The sequence below is a fragment of the Pongo abelii genome, chromosome 6 (genome assembly GCF_028885655.2).
Source record: "Pongo abelii isolate AG06213 chromosome 6, NHGRI_mPonAbe1-v2.0_pri, whole genome shotgun sequence".
Classification (NCBI taxonomy): Eukaryota; Metazoa; Chordata; class Mammalia; order Primates; family Hominidae; genus Pongo; species Pongo abelii.
This window is the reverse complement of record NC_071991.2, coordinates 12761907-12781905: the sequence shown is the minus strand read 5'-3', so window position 1 is coordinate 12781905 and position 19999 is coordinate 12761907. Positions and strand designations below refer to the sequence as shown.

Below are 19999 nucleotides of genomic sequence, written 5' to 3'. Positions count from 1 at the left end.
TCTCACTCTGTTGCCCAGGCTGGAGTGCAATTGTGCAATCTCAGCTTACTGCAACTTCCGCCTCCTGGGTGATCCTTGTGCCTCAGCCTCCCAAGTAGCTGGGATTACAGGCATGTGCCACCACGCCTGGCTCATTTTTGTATTTTTAGTAGAGATGAGGTTTTACCATGTCGGCCAGGCTAGTCTCAAACTCCTGACCTCAGGTGATCCGCCCACCTCTGCCTCCCAACCTGCTGGGATTACAGGTGTGAGCCACTGCACCGGGCCTGTCAAGGAATTTTTGATAGTATGCCAAGACCATTCAATGGGGGGAAAGGACAGTTATTTCAACAAATGGTGCTAGGAAAACTAGATATGCTATGCAAAAGAATGAAATTGAAAACAGGAAATCAATAGAGAAAATAAAAAAAACCAAAAGCCGGTTCTTTGAAAAGATCAATACAATCGATACACCTCTAGCCAGGCTAACTTAAAGAGAAGACACAAATTACTAACATCAGAAGTGAAAGAGAAGACATTGCTACAGATCCCACAGACATTAAAAAGAATATTCCTATCCACAAATGTGACTGATCAATTCCTTGAAAGACACAATCTGCCAAAACTCACACAAGAAGAAACAGACAATCTGAATAGGCCTACATATATTAAAGAAATTGAGTGGTGGCGGGTGCCTGTAGTCCCAGTTACTCGGGAGGCTGAGACAGGAGAATGGCATGAACCCAGGAGGCAGAGCTTGCAGTGAGTCAAGATCATGCCACTGCACTCCAGCCTGGGTGACAGAGCGAGACTCCATCTCAAAAATAAATAAATAAAATAACAATAATAAATTGAATCAATAATTAGTGACCTTCCAAAACAGAAAGCACCCAGCCTAGATGGGTTTATTGGTGAATTCCACATATAATGGAATATTATTCAGCCTTAAAAGGAAGTAACTTATATAAGGTACCTAGAGTAGTCAAATTCACAGAGACAGAAAGTAGAATGGTGGTTCCCATGGGGCAATGAAGAGGGGAAAGTAAAGAGTTGCTGTTTCAGGTTTGCAAGATGGAAAAGTTTGGGAGATTAGTTGCACAATAATGTGAATGTACTTAATGCTCCTAAGCTATACATTTTAAAATAGTTAAGATGGTAAATTTTTTGTTGTGTATGTATATGTGTGTGTGTGTGTGTGTGTATATATATATATATATATACATATATATATATTTTTTTTTTTTTGAGACAGAGTTTTGCTCTTGTCACCCAAGCTGGAGTACAATGGTGCAATCTCGGCTCACTGCTGCCTCTGCCTCCCAGCTTCTAGCGATTCTCCTGCCTCAGCCTCTGGAGTAGCTGGGATTACAGGCACGCACCACTGTGCCCGGCTAATTTTTGTATTTTTAGTAGAGGGGGTTTCAACTATGTTGGCCAGGCTGGTCTTGAACTCCTGACCTCAGGTGATCTGCCCACCTTGGCCTCCCACAATGCTGGGATTACAGGCGTGAGAAACCACAATTTTTTTTAAGTGGTGTGAGGGGCAGAGCTGTGCAGTTGTAAGGTTTACTATGTCCTCGCTGGGTCAGAACAGGCCCTGGAGGAAGAATCATAAACCACCCATCCCCCACCGCCACTCCACACATCCCCCTTCCAGCCCACAAAGCATCTGTTGGGACTCTCACAGCAAATGCAGCAGGCAGGAGAGACAGGTGCTGTCGACCTCATTCTACCCACTGAAGAGACAGAAGGGTGAAGGGGTGTTCTCAGGTCACATGTACTAAGGGGCAGTGCCCAGGCCACACCCTTCAGGCTGCAAGGCCAGCATTCTCCCTGCCGCCTCAAGGCCCTGTTGAAAGCCCAGACTCTCCAGCTGGGCCATCCGGCTTTGGATTCCAGCTTTGCCATTTACAGCTCTGGGGCTCAGGGCAAAGTACCTGTCCTCTCCAGGCCTCCAAAAAAATGGGGATAATAGCAATAGCTATGCCACCGGGTCATTGTGAAGGTGTTTTAATGACATAGAAACACTTACCAGGCAGGTAGGAGTCAATGTTAGTTATTATAGTGCCTCTGGAGTTTTGTTATTATTTGAAGGTCTTTAAAAGACAAAGGTACTCCTAGAAGTTTAAAGGCATTGAAATTGATTTTTTTCTTTTTCTTTGAGACAGCGTCTAGCTTTGTTGCTCAGGCTGGAGTGCGGTGGTATGATCACAGCCCACTGCAGCCTTCACCTCCCAGGTTCAAGCCATTCTCCTATCTCAGCCTCCCAAGTAGCTGGAACTACGGGTATGCACCACCACACCCAGCTAATTTTGGTATTATTTGTAGAGACAGGATTTTGCCATGTTGCCCAGGCTGATCTCAAACTCCTGAGCTCAAGTGACCCACCCACCTCAGCCTCCCTAAGTGCTGGGATTACAGGTGTGAGCCACCACGCCCAGCCTGCTTCCACTTCTTTTGGGCACACACCCAGGAGCAGAATTCCTGGATCTCCAAGACTCTTTCTAGGCCAGGCATAGAGGCTCAAGCCTATAATCCCAGGAGACCAAGGCGGGTGGATCACCTGAGGTCAGGAGTTCAAGACCAGCCTGGCCAAGATGGTGAAACCCTGTCTCTACTAAAAATACAAAAATTAGCCGGGCGTGGTGACACGGACCTGTAATCCCAGCTACTAGGGAGGCTGAGACAGGAGAATCGCTTGAACCCAGGACGCAGAGGTTGCAGTGGAGGTTCAAGAATCACTTGAACCCAGGAGGTGGAGATTGCACCACTGCACTCCAGCCTGGGCAACAGAACAAGATTCCATCTCAAAAAAAGGACTTTGTAGCCTACAACTTCACCCCCAAAGTGCACACGGGGGTGACAACCGAAGCCACTGGCCAATGAGTTTTATTCTTTGTCCCTCTCCTTCCCCCAAAAACATCCCTGGGCAAATGTTGGGGCTTTGTAGGTCCTATCAAGCCCTCTGAGGATCACGAACAGGCTGTGACAGGCAGGGCAGCCCCCGAGAAAGGTGCTGTGAGTTAGGAGCCCCGAGTTCCGCCTGGGTTTGCTGCGATGGGTCCCTGCTTCCCTCTCTTCTCTGGACCCTGCGCCCAAGGTACAGGGAGATAGACGGGAGTGGGTGGGCGCCTGTGCTGCAGCTCTGGGACTCCAAGCAGTTCTCCCTTGGGCAACACCAAACAGACACAGGTGGACAGCCTGACAGCAGTGGGGGCCACGCCGAGGGGGCTGCAGGACAGGCTGACCTGGCCTGAGTCCCTGGGCCAGCCCTGCGTATCCAGCCTCAGGCCTCAAGCCTGCAACACTGGGGCCTTACCCTTGGGTGACGCAGGCTGGGGAGCACCCTAGACTTGGAGTTATCTGGGATTCTTCCTCCCAAAGCAGTGCCGGGGCCCCACTCCTCCCAGGTTGCACTCTGAACCCACCTCCCACGGGGTGGCCGTGGTGCGAGCCTGGCCCGCGGAACGCGTACCTGCAAGGTCTGCTCGTTACTATGCATGAGGTAGGCTATGATGGCGGCACAACTGCGGCTGATACCTTGGGTGGAAAAGATCAGAATGACAGAGCCAAGGTAAAGGTGAATTTCTGCAAAAAGAAGTGGGGGGCTGGGTCATGCCTGGCCCTCCTCCCTGTGGGCCTGGGTTGCTGTCAGACACTGGCCTCCATGGGCCCGTGGTCCAAGCATGAGTTCAAGACCAGCCCACATGACCTCGGCAAGTCCCATGATTTCTCTGGGAGCCCATTTCATTGTCTAGCAAGTGGGCAACCCTCAGACCTGGCTGGAAGTTCCAGAGAATCATGCCTGGGCAACCAGCATCACCAGGCAAAGACCTTCTCCTGAACTCCAGGCTTCTAGCCCAGGAAGCTCTTCTACCAACTGGCCTCCCAGTATGGGGCAGACAGGACCATCATCATCCCAAAAACAGTCAGGAGCTGACAGAGCCAGTGTAGCCTAAGTGCCAATCCTGACTGCCACTCACTGGCCATGGGGCTTGGGCAAGTTACTTCCTTTCCTTTCTGTCCCCTCCTCCTCTCCTCTCCTTTCCCCTTCTCCTCTCTACTCCTCTCCTCTCCTTTCCTTCTTTCTTTGTTGAGACAGAGTTTCACTCTTGTTGCCCAGGCTGGAGGGCAGTGGCACGATCTCAGTTCACTGTAACCTCCGCCTCCTGGGTTCAAGTGATTCTCCTGGCTTAGCCTCCCGAGTACCTGGGATTACAAGCACCTGCCACCACGCCCAGCTAATTTTTTGTACTTTTAATAGAGATGGGGTTTCACCATGTTGGCCAGGCTGGTCTCCAACTCCAGACCTCAGGTGATCTGCCCGCCTTGGCCTCCCAAAGTGCTGGGATTATAGGCATGAGCCACTGCTCCCGACTTTTTTTTTTTTTTTTTTTAATATAGACATGCAGTCTCACTATGTTGTTCAGGCTGGTCTTGAACTCCTGACCTCGGGTGATCTGCCCACCTTGGCCTCTCAAAGTACTGGAATTACAGCTAAGAACTACTGTGCCCAGCCTATTTTTATTTATTTTATTTTAGAGACTGAGTCTTGCTCTGTTGCCCAGGCTGGAACACAGTGGTGTAATCACAGCTCACTGCAACCTTGAACTCCTGGGCTCAAGTAACCCTCCCGCCTTAGCCTTCTGAGTAGCTGGGACCACAGGCATGCGCCACCATGTCCAGCTAACTTTTTTGTACAGATGGGGTCTTACAATGTTGCCCGGGCTGGAGGGTAAGTTACTTGAAGCCACGGTGTCCTCACCTGGCAAACGGGATCACAGTGTATTACCTACTCCATACAGTTTGGTTTTGTTCTGTGCTGAGCCCAGTGCCTGCCACAGAAATATCAGCTCTAATCACAGCACCCCTGAAGCTGTGAGTCCTGCCCAGGGAGAGGAAATCTAAGCTGGCACCCGAGGCTGGTCTGGCAACCCTCAGGAACTGAAGATAAGCATACCAAGTGCAAAAATCACAGATTGCCGGGGCTGAAGGAGGACGCAGAGATGATGACGGTCACCTTCCTCACCATCTGAATAAAGGAACTGAGCATGCAGTTTAATTCATTGACTGGCTCAGTGCTACCCAGGGAGGCAGACTCGATGGGGGCCCTCCTTGGGCTACAAGGCTCTGCCATCTTGAGGTGGGACACATGGGAAGTCTCAGCCTCAGGCCCTGGTCGAGCGACATCTGACATCTGGGCAAATAAAGGATGGTTGGGGCTGGGTGCAGTGGCTCACGCCTGTAATCCCAGTACTTTGGGAGGCTGAGGCGGGTGGATTGCTTGAGCTCAGGAGTTCAAGACCAGTTTGGGCAACATGGCAAAACCCCATCTCTACTAAAAATGCAAAAATTAGTTGGGCGTGGTGGTGCATGCCTGTAGTCCCAGCTACTTGGGAGGCTGAGGTAGCAGGATTGCTTGAGCCCAGGAAGTAGAGAATGCAGTGAGCCAAGATTGTGCCACTACACTCCAGCCTGGGTGAACAAGCCAAACCCTGTCTCAAAAAAATAAAATTTAAAATAAGGGATGGTTGGGCCAAAATGCCACGCTCCAGCCCCTGGTGCAGTGGCTCAGGCCAGGAGCTGTTGGTGCCAGACAGGCAGGCATGGGGTGGGGACTCTGACCTGACTCAGCCCTGCTCTCTCTACAGATCTTACTCTCCTCGGGCAATCTGGAGCCCCAGGAATGAGTAAAAAATCTACTCTTGATGAGTTAAGTAACTGGTGGGCATCACTTGGGTGTGGTGGCTCATGCCTATAATCCCAGCACCTTGAGAGGCTGAGGTAGGAAGATCGCTTGAGGCCAGGAGTTCAAGACCTGCCTAGGCAACATAGCAAGACCCCAACTCCACCAACCAACCAACCAACCAACCAACAAAAACAAAATCTTCGAAGTCAGAACTGAAAAGAGCTTTGTAGTCTTCCTTCCATTCCACCCGCATCCCACAGACCAAGGATGAAGGCGGGGATGGAGAGAGATTTACTACTGGTCCCCAGAGCTCAGCCCAGAGCCTCTATGAGCATGTGCGCTTGTGGGTAGCCATCACCCTCATTTTACAACAAGCCCAGAAGGGCACAGCCATCTAGCCAGGGCCAGAGCCTTGGGCCCCACTGCCCCCGAGGTAAACACCACAGTTGCTCGTTTCACTGAGGGCTCCCCAGAAGTTGGACGTGTCCTGGAGCTCGTCCCACTCAGGTGGGGCATATGCCGAGCTGGGCCCTTTCTCTCTAGAGCATGGGGAGTCACGGTCCAGAATAAGCCTGTGAAGGAGGCTCCACTGCCCCTCTGCTTCCCAGACACAGGCCAGTTGCTACCCAGCCAAGGAACGCCCCTTACCAATGAAGTGACACATGTGGCGTAGGAAGGGAAGAATCTGGGCTTCCGGGGAATCTTCTATCCGGATGTGCAGAAGCTTGTCAGCATCGCCTGCAAAACTACACGGAAGGACCACACAGGTCATCGGGTGGAACGCAGAATGCAGGCAGCCCCATTGTGGGGTTTTCATCACAGCAGAAGGGCCACAGGGAGGACGCTGAGCTTGTGTAAGGGGGAATGTGCACAGGTAACTCAACCTCTCCTGGAAAAAAACATCCAGGCTGGGTGTGGTGGCTCATTACTAAGCCCAGTAATTTGGGAAACAGAGATGGGAGGATCACATAGCAAGACCCTCGCGTTTTTTTTTTTTTTTTTTTTTTTTTTTGAGACAGAGTCTCGCTCTGCTGCCCAGGCTGGAGTGCAGTGGCATGTTCTCGGCTCACTGCAACCTCTACCTCCCAGGTTCAAGCGATTCTCCTGCCTCAGCCTCCCAAGTAGCTGGGATTATAGGCATGTGCCACCACATCCGGCTAATGTTTATATTTTTAGTAGAGATGGGGTTTCACCATTTTGGCCAGGCTGGTCATCGAACTCCCAACCTCAGCTTATGTACCCGCCTTGGCCTCCCAAAGTGCAGGGATTACAGGTGTGAGCCACCACACCCAGCCAAAAAAATTTTTTTAAGTACCTACCTTGGTCAGCCATGGTGGCTCACATCTGTAATCCCAGCACTTTGGGAGGCCAAGGCAGGCAGATCACTTGAGGTCAGGAGTTCGAGACCAGCCCAGGCAACATTTGGAAACCCTGTCTCTACTAAAAAATACAAAAATTAGCCAGGTATGATGGCACACACCTTTAGTCCCAGCTACTCGGGAGGCTGAGGCAGGAGAATCACTTGAACCCTGGAGGCGGAGGTTGCAGTGAGCCAAGATTGTGCCACTGCACTCCAGCCTGTATGACAGAGCAAGACCCCATCTCAAAAAATAATAAAATAGGCCAGGTGCAGTGGCTCATGCCTGTCATCCCAGCACTTTGGGAGGCCAAGGCGGGAGGATCACAAGGTCAGGTGATCGAGACCATCCTGGCTAACACAGTGAAACCCCGTCTCTACTAAAAATACAAAAAACTAGCCAGGCGTGGTGGCGGGCACCTGTAGTCCCAGCTACTGGGGAGGCTGAGGCAGGAGAATGGCGTGAACCCAGGAGGCGGAGCTTGCAGTGAGCCGAGATTGCGCCACTGCACTCCAGTCTGGGCGACAGAGTGAGACTCTGTCTCAAAAAATAATAATAATAATAAAATAAAAAATAAAGGGGAGGGATAGCATTAGGAGATATACCTAATGCTAAATGACGAGTTAATGGGTGCAGCACACCAACATGGCACATGTATACCTATGTAACAAACCTGCACATTGTGCACATGTACCCTAAAACTTAAAATATAATAATAAAATAATAAAATAAAATAAATTTAATTATAATATAAATAATAAAATGAAATATAAATCAGTAGTTTCTCTTTACTTACAAGGGCCCTGTATCCATGGAGACATTGACATGGGCTTTGATTTTCAAGTCCTTCTGAATCTTGGGGTCACAGGCTTGATTGAAATTGCCGATGAAGATCTTCCCTGGCACGATTTCAATGGGGTATGGCTGAAATGCATCCAGTTCCTGAAGTGTGGAGGGAGAAAGCAGCTATGAGCATATTCCTCAGGGAAGAGGCATGTCTATCTCTTGAAACACAGCTCAGCAAACGAGCGGAAGAGGGCAGTTCCAGGACAGTGAATGTGACGCAGATCCAGACTTTGAAAGAGATTGGCGCACGGTAACTTGCATGGGGTGGCACAGGGCGAGTCATGACGAAAGGACTGAGCCTCACGGTGCAGAGCACTGGGTCTCAGCACTGGTGTCCATTCCCTCCGTGGAACCTCTTTACACTTGGCCAGGTGCACAAAGGTTGCAGTGAGGATGCTGTGGCCCAGAACTGTAACGACCCAGTATGTACTGGGGGCTCAGGAGGATGGAGAGGGACAGCTCTCTTATTACACCTGCAGAGCATCAGAATTTAAGCAATGAGAGAGAGAGAGAGAGAAGGAGGAGGAGGAGGAGGAGAGAGGAGGAGGAGAGAGGAGGAGGAGAGAGGAGGAGGAGAGAGGAGGAGGAGAGAGGAGGAGGAGAGGAGGAGGAGAGGAGGAGGAGAGAGGAGGAGAGGAGGAGAGAGGAGGAGGAGAGAGGAGGAGAGAGGAGGAGGAGAGAGGAGGAGAGGAGGAGGAGAGGAGGAGGAGAGGAGGAGGAGAGAGGAGGAGAGAGGAGGAGAGAGGAGGAGAGAGGAGGAGAGGAGGAGGAGAGAGGAGGAGGAGAGGAGGAGGAGAGAGGAGGAGAGGAGGAGAGGAGGAGGAGAGAGGAGGAGAGGAGGAGAGGAGGAGGAGAGAGGAGGAGAGAGAAGGAGAGGAGGAGAGAGGAGGAGAGAGGAGAGAGGAGAGAGGAGGAGAGAGAGAGAGAGGAGGAGGAGAGAGAGAGAGAGAGGAGGAGGAGGGAGGAGAGAGGAGGAGGAGGAGGAGAGAGGAGGAGGAGAGAGGAGGAGGAGAGAGGAGGAGGAGGAGAGGAGGAGGAGAGAGGAGGAGAGGAGGAGGAGAGAGGAGGAGAGAGGAGGAGAGAGGAGGAGAGGAGGAGAGGAGGAGAGGAGGAGGAGAGAGGAGGAGAGGAGGAGGAGGGGGGAGGAGGAGGGGGGAGGAGGAGGGGGGAGGAGGAGGGGGGAGAGGAGGGGGGAGAGGAGGGGGAGAGGAGGGGGGAGAGGAGGGGGAGGAGGAGGGGGGAGAGGAGGGGGGAGAGGAGGGGGGAGAGGAGGGGGGAGAGGAGGAGGGAGGAGGAGGGAGGAGGAGGAGGGGGGAGGAGGAGGGAGGAGGAGGGAGGAGGGAGGAGGAGGGAGGAGGGAGGAGGAGGAGGGAGGACGAGGAGGAGGGGGAGGAGGAGGGGGGAGGAGGAGGGGGGAGGAGGAGGGAGGAGGAGAGAGGAGGAGGAGAGGGGAGGAGGAGGAGAGGGGAGGAGGAGGAGAGAGGAGGAGGAGAGAGGAGGAGGAGAGAGGAGGAGGAGAGAGCAGGAGGAGGAGAGAGGAGGAGAGAGGAGGAGGAGGAGGAGAAAGGAGAGAGGAGGAGGAGAGAGGAGGAGGAGAGAGGAGGAGGAGAGAGGAGGAGGAGAGAGGAGAGAGGAGGAGGAGAGAGGAGAGAGGAGGAGGAGAGAGGAGAGAGGAGGAGGAGAGGAGGAGGAGAGGAGGAGGAGAAGAGGAGGAGAGGAGGAGGAGAGGAGGAGGAGAGAGGAGAGAGGAGGAGGAGAGAGGAGGAGGAGAGAGGAGGAGGAGAGAGGAGGAGGAGAGAGGAGGAGAGAGGAGAGAGGAGAGAGGAGGAGGAGAGAGGAGGAGAGAGGAGGAGAGAGGAGGAGAGAGGAGGAGAGAGGAGGAGAGAGGAGGAGAGAGGAGGAGAGAGGAGGAAAGAGGAGGAGAGAGGAGGAGAGAGGAGGAGGAGGAGAGAGGAGAGAGGAGGAAGAGGAGAGAGGAGGAGGAGGAGAGAGGAGGAGAGAGGAGGAGGAGGAGGAGAGAGGAGGAGAGAGGAGGAGAGAGGAGGAGAGAGGAGGAGAGAGGAGGAGGAGAGAGGAGGAGAGAGGAGGAGAGAGGAGGAGGAGAGCGGAGGAGGAGAGAGGAGGAGGAGAGAGGAGGAGGAGGAGAGAGGAGGAGGAGGAGAGAGGAGGAGAGAGGAGAGAGGAGGAGGAGAGGAGGAGGAGAGGAGGAGGAGAGAGGAGGAGAGAGGAGGAGAGAGGAGGAGAGAGGAGGAGAGAGGAGGAGAGAGGAGGAGAGAGGAGGAGGAGAAAGGAGAGAGGAGGAGGAGGAGGAGAGAGGAGGAAGAGAGAGGAGGAGAGAGGAGGAGGAGAGAGGAGGAGGAGAGAGGAGGAGAGGAGAGGAGGAGGAGGAGAGAGGAGAGAGGAGGAGAGAGGAGGAGAGAGGAGGAGAGAGGAGGAGAGAGGAGGAGAGAGGAGGAGAGAGGAGGAGAGAGGAGGAAAGAGGAGGAGAGAGGAGGAGAGAGGAGGAGGAGGAGAGAGGAGAGAGGAGGAAGAGGAGAGAGGAGGAGGAGGAGAGAGGAGGAGAGAGGAGGAGGAGGAGGAGAGAGGAGGAGAGAGGAGGAGAGAGGAGGAGAGAGGAGGAGAGAGGAGGAGGAGAGAGGAGGAGAGAGGAGGAGAGAGGAGGAGGAGAGCGGAGGAGGAGAGAGGAGGAGGAGAGAGGAGGAGGAGGAGAGAGGAGGAGGAGGAGAGAGGAGGAGAGAGGAGAGAGGAGGAGGAGAGGAGGAGGAGAGGAGGAGGAGAGAGGAGGAGAGAGGAGGAGAGAGGAGGAGAGAGGAGGAGAGAGGAGGAGAGAGGAGGAGAGAGGAGGAGGAGAAAGGAGAGAGGAGGAGGAGGAGGAGAGAGGAGGAAGAGAGAGGAGGAGAGAGGAGGAGGAGAGAGGAGGAGGAGAGAGGAGGAGAGGAGAGGAGGAGGAGGAGAGAGGAGGAGGAGGAGGAGGAGAGAGGAGGAGGAGAGGAGGAGGAGGAGAGAGGAGAGAGGAGGAGGAGAGAGGAGGAGGAGAGAGGAGGAGGAGAGAGGAGGAGGAGAGAGGAGGAGGAGAGAGGAGGAGGAGGAGGAGGAGAGAGGAGGTTTCGTCATGTTGGCCAGGCTGGTCTTGAACTCCTGACCTCAGGTGATCCACCTGTCTCGGCCGCCCAAAGTGCTAGGATTACAGGCGTGAGCCACTGTGCTCAATACATCTTTTTCTTTTCTTTTCTTTTTTTTTTTTTAAAGATACAGGGTCTCTCACTCTGTCACCCATGCTGGAGTGCAAGTGGCTCAGTCATAGCTTGCTGCAGTCTTATCCTCCTGGGCTCAAATGATTCTCCTGCCTCAGCCTCCCAGGTAGCTGGGACTACAGGTGCACACGACCATACTCAGCTGATTTTGATACTTTTATCTTTTGTAGAGATGGGGTCTCACTATGTTGCCCAAGCTGGCCTGGAACTCCTGGCCTGTAGTGATCCTCCTGCCTCAGCCTCCCAAACTGTTGGGATACACATGTGAGCCACCTGCATGCCCAGAAATGAAGCCAGCGTATGTGCAGAGGGGTAGAGAGAACAAGACACCTACTTAAATGGGAGCTTCCTGAGTTCCAGGTCCAAAGTTATCATTAAAACTTTCGTTTGCTGGGCGCAGTGGCTCAAGCCTGTAATCCCAGCACTTTGGGAGGCTGAGGCGGGCGGATCACGAGGTCAGGAGATTGAGACCATCCTGGCTAACACGGTGAAACCTCCTCTCTACTAAAAAATACAAAAAATTAGCCGGGCGTGGTGGCGGGCGCCTGTAATCCCAGCTACTCGGGAGGCTGAGGCAGGAGAATGGCATGAACCTGGGAGGCGGAGCTTGCAGTGAGCCGAGATTGTGCCACTACACTCCAGCCTGGGCGACAGAATGAGACTCCGTCTCAAAAAAAAAAAAAAACAAACAAAAAAAAACTTTCGTTTATTTGAAACACAGACAAGCATTATCTCTACATTTCCCAAAGTGTGTTCTAAGAAACACTAGTCCCCCATAAGGCACTATGAGAAAAGGGTTCAGGAGTTCAGATAACCAAATGCAATCTGCCCCCATATCTGTGTGTTCCACATCCATATATTCAAGCAACCTTGGATGAAAAATATCCAGAAAAATAATTCATGGTTGCATCTGTACAGAACATGTATAGACTTTTTTTCTTGTCATTATTCCCTAAACGATACAGTATAACAATTATTTAGATAGCATGTACATTGTATTAGGTATTATAAATAATCTAGAGATGATTTAAAGTATACAAGAGGAGCCAGGTGAGGTGGCTCACATCTGTAACCCCATCACTTTGGGAGGCCGAGGCAGGCGGATCACCTGAGGTGAGGAGCTTGAGACCAACCTGGCCAACAAGTGAAACCCCGTCTCCACTAAAAACACAAAAATTAGCCAGGCATGATGGTGCATGCCTGTAGTCCCAGCTACTCGGGAAGCTGAGGCAGGAGAATCACTTGATCCTGGGACATGGAGGTTGCAGTGAGCCGAGATCATGCCACTGCACCCCAGCCTGGCAACAGAGTGAGACTCTGTCTCAAATAAATAAAGTTTACAAGAGAATACGCTTAGGTTAGATGCAAATACGACACCATCTTATATCAGGGAGTTGAAGATCCAAGGATTTGGTATCTATTGGGGGCCCTGGAACCAATCTCCATGGATACTGAAGGACAACTGTACAAACGGACAGCTGTATCTATGATTCCTCTCTCGGAAACAAGGTGTACGTTAGCAATCAAAGGTTCAAAGAAGTTGGGCACAGTGGCTGCTCATGCCTGTGATATCAGCACTTTGGGAGGCCAAGGTGGGAGGATCACTTGAACCCAGGAGTTCGAGACGAGCCTGGGTAACACAGCAAGACCCTTGTCTCTACAAAAAATAAAAAATTCGCCAGGCATGGTGGCACATGGCTGTACTCCCAGCTACGCAGGAAGCTGAAGTGGGAGGATCCCACAGGAGTTTGAGGTTACAGTGAGTTATGACCACATCACTGCACTCCAGCCTGTCTCTCAAAAAAAAAAAAAAAAGAGAAAGCAAGCCAGGCGCGGTGCCTCATGCTTATAATCCCAGCACTTTGGGAGGCTGAGGTGGGTGGATCACTTGAGGTCAGGAGTTTGAGACCAGCCTGACCAACATGGTGAAACCCTGTCTCTACTAAAAATACAAAAATTAGCCAGGTGTGGCAGTGCACATCTGTAATCCCAGCTACTCGGGATGCTGGAGCAGGAGAATCACTTGAACCCAGGAGGCGGAGGCTGCAGTGAGCTGAGATCGCGCCATTGCACTCCAGCCTGGGCAACAAGAGCAAAACTCCATCTCAAAAAAAAAAAAAAAAAAAAAATCTCAAAGAAGCTCTGCAGTAGAGAAATCCACTCCCACTGGATAACTTGATGTTTCCATGAGGCTCTGATTAGAGACCACTTTCTCCATTATTACACCATAGAAAATGCTGACCTTTGCCAAAGATCAATCAGTTCCGAAAGTCCCCTGCCTCTAAGTCCGACTCAGAAATAACATTTTAAGGACCTCAGGCGTGTGGGTCCTTCAGAGCCACCTGAACTCAGCACATCTCACTCCCTTCCCCACGGCAGTGAACCCTCTGCAAGCCCACATCCTTCCCAAGCTACCAGCTTGGAAAGCCACTAGCAAAGAACAGACAACCAAGCTGAGCCAGTTCTCCAGCCTGTGACATGGAGATGCATGACCCCACTGCCTGTGGGCAGGCCCAATTTACTCCAGCATGTGGGCTGCCCCTAACCCGGACGGATGCTCAGCTTGCTGGTGCCAAATGAAATCCCCCTTTCAATTCCCACTTGAAAAATCTCACTAAAAGGCCAGGCATGGTGAGTGATGCTTGTAATCCTAGCACTTTGGGAAGCTGAGGCAGGTGGATCACCTGAGGTCAGGAGTTCAAGACCAGCCTGGCCAACACAGTGAAACCCCATCTCTACTAAAAATATAAAAATTAGGCGTGGTGGCACATGCCTGTAATCCCAGCTACTCTGGAGGCTGAGGCAGGACAATCACTTGAACCCAGGAGGCGGAGGTTGCAGTAAGCCCAGATCGTGCCACTGCACTCCAGCCTGAGCAACAGAGATGCTGTCTCAAAAAAAAAAAAAAAAAAAAAAAACCTCACAAAAATCCCATAGCAAATCTATCAACCCCTCTTCCTGCTGTTTTGAAACCAGCTTCCTTTTCTGCGGTTGTGTGGGTTTGGCTGCGAAGAGGGTGTGACGTGGATAAAAACACACTGTACTGTAAAATGTGTGTAAATGCTCAGTGACACAATGCAAAGGAAACCAGTATCTCAAATGAATATGCCCAAACTGGGTACACTGCCTTCCCCCAAAACCACCTCCTCCTTCCCCCACCCCGCCCCCTCCCGAGTGTTCCCCAGAATGAACCACATCACAGCCCCCGTCACCCACGCCTAAAACCAGGGCATCATCCCAGCCCCCTCTCTCTCCTATGCCCTCATGTCTGATCAGTGCTACCTCCTAAATCTTTCTTTCTTCTTCTTTTTTCTTTTTTGAGATGGAGTCTCACTCTGTCACCCAGGCTGGAGTACAGTGGTGTGATTCAGCTCACTGCAACCTCCGCCTCCTGAGTTCAATTGATTTTCCTGCCTCAGCCTCCTGAGTAACTGGGATTACAGGCATGTGCCACCACACCCAGCTAATTTTTTATTTTTAGTAGAGATGGGGTTTCACCATGCTGGCCAGGATGGTCTTGATCTCTTGACCTCGTGATCTGCCTGCCTTGGTCTCCCAAAATGCTGGGATTACAGGCATGAGCCTCCAAGTCCAACCTTTTAAAAAAAATTTTGTGCAAACAAGGTCTCACTATTTTGCCCAGGCTAGTCTCAAACTCCTGGACTCAAGTGATCCTTCCACCTCCTCTTTGATCTCGCAAAGTGCTAGGATTCCAAGCTTGAGCCACCACAGCTGGCCAGTCACCTACATTCTAAAGACAGCCGCAAACAAGTAACCCAATCCAACCCTCATAGCTACCCCAGCCACAACCCTGCGCCTTCTTCCCAATGTGACTAGACCAGGAGCAAAGGCAAGTTTCAGGAATATGCATCTGTCAAAACGGACCATACCGGGCCTTTTAAATATGTGCAGTTCATCATGTCAATTACACCTTACTAAAGTTTCAGAAATGAGGGGGTGGCGGTGATGAGTTATCAGCAGTGTAGGGTTTGCAGAGAAGAAATTAATCTCTCTGCACCCTGCAAAGCCAGGAAAGGGTCCTCCAAGAGCAAGGAGGAGTTCCAATCAAGATAAGACTTGATTCAGATTTGAGGTTGGAACATTAAACTGCCCTGGCTTATACCAGACTGATGGTCTTTACTTCCTTTATTTAACTGACTGTACACCTGTTGAGCTGAAATTCACAGTGCTGTTATCTCAGTGGAAGAAAGGGATGTCTTTGGGAGCCAGACATGCCTACCCTGGATCTGGGAACATGTCTGACCTCAGGCACGAGTCCCTGCCTTCTGCGATTCCGGTGAAGGAATGTGGGCCTGCGGGGCAGGGGACGGGTCATGGGCTTCCAAGTTAAGGAGAGGAAGTTGGAGGAGATGCCTGGCAGGGGTTGAAGGGAGTCACTGCTGGCTACGCTCTCTGGGAGATCCTCAGCTCCAGAAGGAGCCAGGGTGAGGCTGAGCTGGGTCCCGAGAAACCCAGCAGCAGAGACCACCAGCAGCTCACAGAGCCAGATGGGGCCAGAGAGCAGGCACTTTCCCACCACTAAGACGCAGCCAGGCACACAGACAGGTCCACTCTGGGCCCTACTGCTAAAGGTACTCTGCCCAGAAGAGGGGAAGAGGGCAGCTGTCCTTAAAGCTAACCCCCATCCCTCCCTACTTTGAGTGCCCCCAGCAAATCCTAGGCTGCCCAGCTCTGGGGCATGGGAAGAGATGAGACTTGATTCAGATTTGAGGTTGGGACATTAAACCGCCCTAGCTTCTACTAGACTGTCTTTTTACTTCCTTTAACATTATTTCAAAACTATACACTAGTTGGCCAGGTGCTGTGGTTCATGCCTATAATTCCAGTACTTTGAGATCGGCCAAGGCAGGAGGATTGCTTAAGGTCAGGAGTTTCGGACCAGCCTGGGGAACATAGCAAGACCCTGTCTCTGCAAAAAATTTTAAAACTTAGCCGACTGTGGTGGCATGCATCTGTAGTCCCACCTACTCAAGAGGCTGAGGCTGGAGGATACTGAGCCCAGGACGTGCAGGCTGCAGTGAGCTGTGATTGCACCACTGCACTCCAGCCTGGGCAACAGAGTGAGACCCTGTCTCTAAAACATACATCACACAACTTCAAACATTAACAACTCATTGGCCAATTTTGTTTCCTCTATACCCTCACTGCCTTCTCACCTCACCCCAGATTATTTGAAAGGAAATTCCAGACATCATGTCATTTCACCTGTAAATATTTTGTTCTGTATTTCTAAAAGATAAGGACTTGTACTTTATAAAAACCATAACAATGTCACTACAACCTTCAAAAAGCAACAATTCCTAAACACAATCAAACATCCTGTGAATAGGCACATTTGCCCAGTCATTCTATACTATGACTTCGATTGAAGTTTTTTGTAACCGAAAGTGGCCAGAAAGTATGGAATCTGCTCACAATGTTGCTAAGGGCAGGAAGGGGAACACAGCTGAAGGCAACTGTTAGAAAAAGTTAAAACCACTTTCTGTTTACATTCCATTATGTTCAGATGCTTCAATAAGCCAGACATCTGTACACGGCACTCTCCAGGGACCAGGCCCTGCCTGCAAATCTCTGCATAGTCTGGTGCTAGCCTTAGACAACTCCACCCAGTTCTCTTCCTCAAAATCTCCTCCTTCTTCAGATTTGGCTCTGGGAAGCTCAAGTGCCCCTTCTCTGGGCTCCAGATACCTGGGGCGTCCCTTGACACAGTCCAGCTTTCCAGCCACTGCCTTCCCTACAGACAGGACCAGTCATCAGCAGGAACTGGTATCTCAAAATTGTTTTGTTATGACAAAACTGACCATGAGTTGACAATGTTTGGAGCTAGGTGATGGACAAAAGGGGTTTAATATCTGATTCTCTTTTTGTATTAAAAAAAATTGTAATAGGCTGAGTGCAGTGGCTCAGGCCTGTAATCCCAGCAATTTGGGAGGCCGAGGCAGGTGGATCACTTGAGGTCAGGAGTTGGAGACCAGCCTGACCAACATGGTGAAACCCTGTCTCTACTGAAAAATAATTATAACAGAGATGGGGGTCTCACTATACTGCCCAGGCTGGTCTTGAACTCCTGAGATCAAGCAATCCTCCTGCCTTGGCCTCCCAGAGTGCTAGAACTAGAGGTGTGAGTTGCCACACCTGGCTGATTTTCTTTTCCTTTTTTTTTTTTTGGAGACAGCGTCTTGCTTTGTCAACCAGGCTGGAGTGCAGTGGCATGGCAACAGCTCACTGCAGCCTCGACCTCCTGGGCTCAAGCAATCCACCCATCTCTTTTCTAAATTATTTTTTTGAGCCAGGGTCTCACTCTGTCACACAGGCTGGAGTGCAGTGGCGTGATCTTGGCTCCCTGCAACCTCTGCCTCCTGGGTTCAAGTAATTCTCCTGCCTCACCCTCCTGAGTAACTGGGACTACAGGACAGGTGGGCCACTATGCCTGGTGAATTTCTGTATTTTTGGTAGTCAGGGTTTTGCCATGTTGCTTAGGCTGGGCTCAAACTCCTGAGCTCAAGTGATCCATCCAGCTTGGCCTCCAAAAGTGCTGGGATTATAGGTGTGAGCCACCACAGCCAGCTCCATTTACTGATTTTTTTGTAGAGACAAGGTCTCACTATGTTGCCCAGGCCGGTCTCAAAGTACTGGGCTCAAGCAATCCTCCTGCCTTGGCCTCCCCAAGTGCTAGGCTTATAGGTGTGAGCCACTGTGCCTGACCAATCCTTCCCACTTTTGTGTATTTTTGTATCCTCTGGATCCAGCTAGGATTTGTGGAACCAGACAGCCAAGAAAAAAGAGGTGGTCTTGAGCCGCCATGCCCCTGCCTTTCTGACCTTGGTATCGGTCCACCATCCAGCCTGCCCTCTGAATGGGTCCACCTTTGCTCACTGTTTCAACCAGACAGCCATCAGTTCCTTATAAAGAACTGTGGCCAGGCAGGGTGGCTCACACCTGTAATCCCAGCACTTTGGAAAGCCAAGGCAGGTGGATCACTTGAGATCAGGAGATCGAGACCATCCTGGCTAACAGGGTGAAACCCTGTCTCTACTAAAAATACAAAAAATTAGCCAGGCGTGCTGGTGGGCGCCTGTAGTCCCAGCTACTTGGGAGGCTGAGGCAGGAGAATGGCGTGAACCCGGGAGGCGGAGCTTGCAGTGAGCCAAGATGGTATCACTGCACTCCAGCCTGGGCGACAGAGAGAGACTCCGTCTCCAAAAAAAAAAAAAAAAAAAAAACACAGAAAGCAGAGGAGCGGAGGAGATGAGGGAGACTGGGCTGCAGACATGAACTTTAAGGCTGCCAGGATTCCAGATCTAGTTTTTTTTTTTTTTTTTTTTTTTTTGAGACAGTCTCATTCTGTCATCCAGGCTGGAGTACAGTGGCATGATCTTGGCTCACTGCAACCTCTGCCTCTTGGGTTCAAGCGATTCTTCTGCCTTAGCTTCCCTAGTAGCTAGGACTATAGGCACGTACCACCACACCCAGCTAATTTTTGTGTTTTTAGTATAGACAGTATCTCCTCTACTTTCTCTATATCTTCTATCCCATCCTCCTGTTTCTCCCACTCAGTCACCCACAAGTCAGTTTCTAGGCCCATCCTTCCCATCTGGGCCTGCCTGTGCTCAGCATTTGGCCCTACCTGAGGCATCCAGATGATCTTCTGTGTCCGGAGGAAGTGGTACGTGCCTGAGAAGCGTTCATAGCCCCCTTTCAGGATGTAGACGGGGTGGTGGGTGAGGCGGGTCAGGATCCTGCCATACTCAATAGCTGCCTGAGGCACCAGATCTGAGAGTGGAGACCAAAGACATGAATGTCTCCTGTGTATCTGCCATTGGTCTAGAGCTGGGATAGATGACCACTTTCTTCTGAAATGCAATTATTTTATTTATTTTTTGAGACGGAGTCTCACTCTGTTGCCCAGGCTAGAGTGCAGTGGTATGATCTTGGCTCACTGTAACCTCTGCCTCCTGGGTTCAAGCGATTCTCCTGCCTCAGCCTCCCAAGTAGCTGGGACTACAGGCGCCCACCATGCCCGGCTAATTTTTTATTTTTAGTACAGACAGGGTTTCACCATGTTTGCCAGCCTGGTCTTGAACTCCTGAGCTCAGGTGATCCTCCAGCCTCGGCCTCCCAAAGTGCTGGGATTACAGGCGTGAGCCACCATGCCCGGCCTGAAATGCAATTATTTAGGAAGCTGAAGCAAGTATAGAGATGCATTATATTAAAATTTTAAAAGTAGCTTACCACCAGGTTTGTTTTTTGTTTTTGTTTTTGAGATTGAGCTTCACTCCATCTGGCTGGAGTGCAGTGGTACAATCTCGGCTCACTGCAACCCCCACCTCCTGGGCTCACACCATCCTCCCACCTCAGCCTCCCAAGTAGCTGGGACTGTAGGTGCGCACCACCACACCTGGCTAAATTTTGTATTGTTTTGTAGAGACAGGGTCTCACTTTTTTGCCCAGGCTGGTCTTGAATTCCTGAGCTCAAGCAATCTACCTGCCTCAGCCTCCCAAAGTGCTGAGATTACAGGTGTGCTCAGCCTAAGTTAATCTTCTTTTCTGCAAACTCTGAGATATGTGTATTGTATGATGTCATACAATACACATATCTCAGAGTTTACAGAAACTGCCAGCTCCAGTTAACCACTCATATGTATACATATGGCTTACATATTATATACATGTATATATTATATATATTTATACCATATATATGTAAACTATATGTTGTATATCATACAATTCACCCATTTAAAGTGTACAATTCAAAACATATAGACCAATAGAACAAAATAGATAACCCAGAAATAAAGCCACACACCTATAACCATCTCATCTTCAACAAAGTTGACAAAAATAAGCAA

At 50.8% G+C, this 19999-nt stretch overlaps 1 protein-coding gene across 26 annotated transcripts in view; it reads right to left on the bottom strand.

Annotated features, from left to right (window-relative positions):
- STYXL1 (serine/threonine/tyrosine interacting like 1) overlaps window positions 1-19999 on the bottom strand; it is a 59694-nt gene that overhangs the window by 5906 nt on the left and 33789 nt on the right. For 11 of the 26 annotated variants that reach the window (XM_054560352.1, XM_063725659.1, XM_024249612.3 and 8 more), the window contains 4 exons: window positions 18775-18920; window positions 7823-7968; window positions 6317-6414; window positions 3455-3567 (listed from right to left, as the gene is read on the bottom strand). In XM_054560352.1, the coding sequence (XP_054416327.1) occupies window positions 3455-3567; window positions 6317-6414; window positions 7823-7968; window positions 18775-18920 (503 nt within the window). The remainder of the gene's footprint in view (window positions 1-3454; window positions 3568-6316; window positions 6415-7822; window positions 7969-18774; window positions 18921-19999) is intronic. The other 15 variants (XM_063725664.1, XM_024249618.3, XM_024249619.3 and 12 more) reach the window with 4 other exon arrangements.